Source organism: Halyomorpha halys, unplaced genomic scaffold, assembly GCF_000696795.3.
Source record: "Halyomorpha halys isolate HHAL.00 unplaced genomic scaffold, Hhal_1.1 Scaffold355.1, whole genome shotgun sequence".
Lineage (NCBI taxonomy): Eukaryota > Metazoa > Arthropoda > Insecta > Hemiptera > Pentatomidae > Halyomorpha > Halyomorpha halys.
The window spans coordinates 369,820-377,041 of record NW_027110523.1 but is presented as its reverse complement, the minus strand read 5'-3'; the positions used below and the strand labels follow the sequence as shown (position 1 = coordinate 377,041).

Genomic DNA, 7,222 nt, shown 5'->3' with positions numbered 1-7,222 from the left:
TATTAAAATTTGAGGGAATTGAGTTTAATTAGAGAAATGAAGTATTTAGGGTCTGCTAAAAAAAATTGCTTGGCTCATGCCTTCTGTACTGAAAATCCAAAATTACAATTTACACATTTATTGTACTTCGTAAGTTTTTTGTGAAAATTCCTTCATTATGATTTCTTTATTATGTACATCCACTTGTATCACCAGAATGTGTTTAAGAAATAGTTTAAATAAAACATGAAAATAGTTTACATTATGAAACATTTAATTTATGACAAAGTATATTAATATGGATGAAGAAAAAGTGAAAAGGATTATGTAACTACTGGTAAGATGGTTCTGTCTTATGTTTTGTTTATGGGGACAGCCCTTGAACGACAATGATGAATGTATGTAATAAAGAACTTTTCTTAAAAAAATCTTACCATATAGCGATAAGCCTTCTGATTGATAAACGTTGTATATTATCATTTTATATTATTAAGTTCTACTGTTATTTATGGTTGCGAAATGTGGCCACTTATATCTTGTAAATAAATGCCTCAGGTTTTTGAAAACAGTATTGCTAAAAATATTTGGACTGATAAAGGATAAATTAATTGAAGATTTCGGTATACCGAATTGTGTGATCTGTATCTGTTATTTATAATTGGGTTAGTAACATTGTGGTGAGTAAAATGGGTGTGTTAAGTTATATGGCTTTATAATGAACCCATAAAAGGTTAATAAGCTTTGAGCTTGGTGAACATTAAACATAGGTGGGAGGTTTGTATTTGGTTTTGAAGAGCCAGTATAGTCTTGGGTTGATAGTGATTTTTGGTATTGGTATCGAAACTTAGGGTTTGTTAAGTGTTCATTTATTTTTGTTATCTTTCTGAATTCATATATCACTTTTTTTTTTTTTAGGCCCCGATATTTGTGGTCCTGGAACCAAGAAGGTTCATGTAATTTTCTCTTACAAAGGAAAGAACATTCTTGTAAATAAGGACATCAGGTGTAAAGATGATGTATATACCCACATTTATACCCTTATTGTTAAGCCTGACAACACTTATGAGGTGAATAGCAAAACTAACTTATTAAGTTTCCTAATTCACATTATATGCTTCCCCTTATCTGGGGGACAAATTAGTTACTGTAAATAAATTGCTATAATTAAGTTATTTTATATATCCTATTTCATACTTATAGGGTAATGTGTCTTAAATATATTGTTAATGTACATTAAACTGTTTGGTTTTAGGTTTTAATTGACAATGAAAAAGTTGAAAGTGGTAGTTTGGAAGATGATTTCGACTTCCTTCCCCCCAAGAAGATTAAGGATCCATCAGCCAAAAAACCTGATGACTGGGAAGACAATCCAACCATTGACGACCCTAGTGACTCCAAGGTATGGAAATTGTATATACAATGTTTACTTTGTTGATCTGCAGTGTACCAAAATATGAAATAACTAATTGATGTTGGTTCCCTTTCTAACGTTATCACTGATAAAAGGAATGAATAATATATATGTCAAAATCTGACCGGTTGATTCCTATATAGTTTAATTGGTCTCCCTGGATGAAATTATAAACTGAGGATTAAATGTTTCCAAATGTTTGGATCCTTGTTGTTACTTACTCATAATTTCTTTATACATGTTAGTGTTGCTTCTGCTTTTGGGATTTATTTATTTTTTTAACTGAAACTGTTGTTGATAGTTCAGTGCTATAAATTGTTATATAATTGGGTCATAACCCTTCAATTGATTCATAATTATTGTAGCCTCATTATGGTGGCTCTTTGTATTTTTAACTTTAACACAGTGTTGTGGTTTCCAAGTAACAGCCAGAAATTGAACCAACGTGGTTCACCTATTATGTGTGGTTCACCTTCACTTCTGACCAATAAAGGGGATCCTCCCTCCCTTGGAAAATATTTGAAAATAGGTTGCTTAAAAGTGCGTTTTGAGTCACTTATATTGTAAATTTCCCTGTTAAAACTTTTCAGCTAGTATATCAACATCAGGAAAGATAATTATTAAAATACTTTCAAAATAATTCGTGGCAAAAATATGTGTGGCCAGACACACCTGCGGCCCATCACAAAGCTCTCTCAGATTACAGGTTGGGGAATACTACTTCAACTCAATAAAATCTTGTTGAGTATGAGTATGACAGAATTAGAATCCGTCAAATTTTTTTTTTAAGTACAAATTGATTGTTATTCTCTATCCTTAATGAAAATATTCATAATAATGAAAAGCAAAGTCAGCATGATTAACAATAATAAAATGAATATCTTAAACTAAAACTAAATATGGAGTTATTTATCTCTGCAATGTGTTGAAATGTTATAGAGATCATCATGGAACAGTTATCAATTTGTAATTAATTGTTTTGTTGCATTGCCGTTCATAGGTGTTCTGTTTAATTAAATTTTCTTTATTGTTTATTTAAAAATAATATAATCTCTTATATTTACTTAGCCCGAAGACTGGGACAAACCAGCAACTATCCCTGACCCAGAAGCTACTCAGCCAGAGGATTGGGACACTGAAATGGATGGCGAATGGGAACCACCTCAAATTGATAACCCAGAGTACAAGGGAGAATGGAAACCAAAACAAATCGACAATCCTAAGTATAAGGTACAATTTTTTTTTTCAATTAATAAGTACATGATTTTTTTTATAATGCTCTTGAATATTGTACAGTCCCTTATTTTTATGCTATGGACTATGGTTGCAGGGCCCTTGGGTGCACCCAGAAATTGACAACCCAGAATACAGCCCAGATGCTAACCTCTATTTAAGGAAGGAACTCTGCGCAATTGGTTTGGACTTGTGGCAAGTTAAGTCAGGTACAATCTTCGATGACATTCTCATCACTGATGATTTATCACTTGCATCTACCAAAGCAGCTGCTGTAAAAGAAACTCAGGTGAAGATACTGATTACTTGGATTATTTTTTATCTTAGTCTTTTTAAAGTAGGGGTAATTTGTTTTAATTAAAAAACTGATTTATAAAGCTTTTTTTGGCAATTAACATTGTTTAATAATAGTGAATTTGTGGTATCTGGTTTAAATATTTATATTTATACACTGAATTAATAGGGACACATAAACTGGAACGTTAATTATAGAGGTATATAGGTCTTTTAAGTCTGAAAAGTTTCTGGACACTGAGGGATTGATGTTCGATAGTTAATTGAAACATTTACATTAATCATGATATTTACGGAAAGTGGCAATACCCCTAAGGCAATGTTTGACATATTCTGGGAGAATGCTACATATGTACCTAAAATTACTTTTTAAAGCCTTTGATTATTAGTTAAGTTTTTTCATCTTTTATGTTTTAATGTTGATGAATTAAATGTAGCATTACGTTTTATATAATTTTACTTAATTTTTTCAGGCTGGAGAAAAGAAGATGAAAGAGGCTCAAGATGCTGATGAAAAAGCTGCAGCAGAAGAAGCCACCGCAGATGCTGTTAAATCCGTAGATGATGATGATGATGACGATGAAGATGAAGAGGAAAGCACACCAGAACCAGAAGTGAGTAATTTTAATTGTTCTCTATCGGGTGTGTATTTTGTTAAGCGTTTTGGTATTGAGGCCATCTTATAAGTTTAGGTATGATTGATAAAGTTTTTATTCTCATTTATGATGAAGACATTTTATAAATGTGTGTGTGTGTATATATAGTGATTTTTATAAGTTCATTATTTTTTTGTTCAAATGTATTACATGATTTTATATATTTTTTATTCGTCATATATTTATGAATCATGTAATGTAGATGTAGCGTTAGTGGTGGAGTATGCTATATTTTGATTTATAATTTTTATTTTAATTGAACATAATTTAATTTGAAAATTTAGTTATAAGTATTTATTAAATACTAAATTAATTATACCCGAAAAACAATTACTTTTTTAGAAGCTTCTCCATAAATTAAAACTTAAGTACTCTTAAAAAATAAATTGTATATGATTTTGTCACTAATTATTCTTTATATACTTTTTTAGGAACACGATGAACTATAAACATCAAAAGAAACAATCTTGTATACAAAAATAAAATCAGAAACAGTATGTTGAGGTGTGATATCAACTTTTAGTTGAAGCCCATGAGCGAATAAAGGCTGCTTTTTGCTACAAACTCCTCAATCTCAACAGTTATATGATTTATCTTCAGAAAAAACTTTTTAAGACTTTAGAGGTGGTTTTTTCAAAGACTGAGTAGCACGTTTACACAGATTCTTAAAAAATAAAATAAGAAAAAAAAAGAAAACCCGCGTCATGATTTAATTATGACTTTTTTGTTTTTTATTTATTTTGTTTTGTTAAATCTAGCAATTCCATTTTTCTCTGTTTCAAAGAGAGAATACTAATGTGTAGTGTTTAAAATAAATTCATATTTGCAAATGTTTTATATATTGTAGAAATGTAACAATATTTTATTATACATTAGAATGTTCATAATGAGGTTGTAGAAATCGTTATTAAGTACTATTGTATGTATAGTTTGTGTTTTTGTGCCAGTTTCTACAATTGTATAAAAAACAAATTAATTTTAAGATAGTGTTATTAGAATAAATTAAACAAAATTGAGGAAATAATTATTTCATAAGCTGTTCCCTGTTCTCTAACAATAATGATGTTTTAAACGACCTGCTGAATGTACATCATTACATTCCATATCTCTGCTCTTAGGAGCTTTATGAGCCACCTGTAGAAATATATGCCTATTAGAGGGTTTCTAATTCTTGCCTCATTGCACCTTGTTAGGAAGAAAGGAAAATATGTCATCACTAGTTTCTAGTTCATATTAACGTTAATTAAAAAAATAAAATAAGTTAAAGACCTTAATGTTAAAATAATATGAAATGCCTATTTTCCGGAATAACATTATTAAAAAATAAATTAATTGTAGGATAATTTCAGCAATTAATCAAATTATACTACTTCATTTTTATAAAATTCATCCCATAGTTTTTTAATATCCTTTTCCTAAAAGCTTGGAGTCTTCTCTGAGATAAATTCTAGACAGACATTTTGTTAAACAATACTGGTTTTAGTAAGTTCTCAGGTTTAAAAAAAAAAAATCTTTAGGGAGTCAGAGTTTTCTTTAGTGAGTTATGAATTATTTTAATCTTTAATTTGTAGAAATATTTAATCAGTGGAAACTAACCCGAAGAAGTTCATAGCCTGCTAGGAAAAAATAAAATATTGGGAAAACTATACACATGTGTATGAGATATAATAATTTATAAAAAAAGATACTGGAAATCAATAACAATTATACCTAAGTTATTAAACATAATAAAATATTATGGAAGTCTTGGGACTAGCTGACAGAAGTAAGACTGGAAATGAAATTATGTTTCTAAATTTTGAATGGTCATGTGTTCCCTCTTATAGTTGAGGTAAATAATATTAATCAGAATAATAATAATCAAAATAGAACAGACATTTCCTGAGTCAGTTCTAGGAGGAAAATTTTTATATTGTAGTAGAGTATTAGATTACAGGATCCCACTGAAATTGAAGGGCACTATTGGGATAGTTAAGCTCCTCTAAGCTTCTGCTGTCCTATTAGAATATTAAAGTTTTCCTCCTAAAATTGACAATTGCAGTGTTTCTCTTAAGAGTTCATTCCTTGACCACAAAATCAATTTACTCCTGTACAATTGGTTTTTTCTGGAGTTGTGAAACATCCGTAAAGAGGTTTCAATAAAAAGAAATGGTGAAGGAACTTTGGTTTATTAATAATGTCTTTGTTATTTCATTCTATAGGTTAAAAAAATGATAGATTACCAAGTTTTCCTGAAACACACTAAAAGAATATTTGCCCTCTGTAGGATGTTGAAATTACTTTTCATCATATTAAAATAAGCATTCTTACTTCTTAGGAAAGGTTAATTAATTCTAGTACTAGAATATACTCTTTTTATTCAATGAATATTGCTATAAAAACTTCATTTATTTGGCAAATGTTTTAGTTGTGCTACCAGCAGACCTTCCTGAAGCTCACTGTTTCAAATGATCAAATATTTTCACAAAAAAATAAAGTTACTCTTATTCATATCGCCTATACCCTTAAAAGTCTAGTGTAATTTGAACATTAAAACTTTTATTAAAGTTTATAAGTGAACATTGAAGTTTAATTTATTTTGAGGCAGGTCCATTGAATGAACCAACCTCACCACTTCAGTTGGAATACATTGTTATAGAATACTTATATTTGTTTCTTAGAACAGACATAAAATAATATATATTTTTTTGCTAGGTGTTATTAATTATTAATTCATTTTTATAATTTAATAATGGAGAAAATGTGTGTTTAAGTTCTAAGATTGTGAAACAATTAATATTCTTTTCTTTTTAATAATAAAAAAAAGTGTGATCATCTTGATTTATGATCATTTAGTTGAAACATCAATAATGTTTTTATTTAAAACGTAATTTTTAAAGTCATCAGATGGTGTGGATTACTGATAAAATTATTTAGATATAATGGGAGATTACAACTGCTTGGTTTTCTGTTGATGGTAGTCAGGGACACTTCTTGAAAATATATCTCCCTGACTTCTATCTATCAGTAGGCGCGATGGCTCCTGGCCTCTACGAGCCTTCGCCATTCGGCTCGGTTTTGGGCTGCTGCCTTCCAATTTCGCACTCCAAGCAGGTATCGTGCATTTACCACGCCATCCATCCACCGGAGTTTGGGTGGTCCGACTTCTTGGACAATGGATTTCTTCTTCCATTACTCTTTAATGCATTTTCCTGGGACTCATCCATGGAACATGTCCTGCCCACCCAAGGTATCCCAGCCTAACAAAGGTCATAATATCTATATCCTGGAGCAACTCGTAGAGTTCCTTATTTCTTCTCCAGCATTCCTCATCCCTAACCGGCTCGTAGATTTTTCCTCTCGAAGACCAACAGATTATTTCTATACTGTTTCTGCCACTATAGCAAGATCATCCGCATAGCCGAGTGGTTGGACCGATCTGGTGCCATTATTCTGGATACCTGATTCTCTCTCTACTTTTTCCAGGATCAAATTAAACAGGAGCTATGCTAGAGCATCTCCTCGCCTTAGTCCTTTATTTGAGCCAAATTTAGAAGAGTATTCGGACTGTATGTGGACCCTGCACCTAAAATCTCATAGTCATTTTTATAAGGCTTATAAGCTTTGAAGGAACCGAAAACTGAAGACTTCATATCTACCGGAATGAACT

The 7,222-nt window shown here is 30.7% G+C and overlaps 1 protein-coding gene across 1 annotated transcript in view; it reads left to right on the top strand.

The window, feature by feature from the left end:
• Calr (calreticulin) overlaps positions 1–4,962 on the top strand; it is a 7,047-nt gene extending 2,085 nt beyond the window's left edge. The window contains exons 4-9 of the mRNA XM_014422090.3: positions 895–1,046; positions 1,232–1,378; positions 2,459–2,620; positions 2,721–2,912; positions 3,391–3,531; positions 4,005–4,962. Coding sequence (XP_014277576.1) covers positions 895–1,046; positions 1,232–1,378; positions 2,459–2,620; positions 2,721–2,912; positions 3,391–3,531; positions 4,005–4,022 — 812 coding nt within the window. The 3' untranslated portion in view covers positions 4,023–4,962. The remainder of the gene's footprint in view (positions 1–894; positions 1,047–1,231; positions 1,379–2,458; positions 2,621–2,720; positions 2,913–3,390; positions 3,532–4,004) is intronic.
• Positions 4,963–7,222: the final 2,260 nt, after the last annotated feature.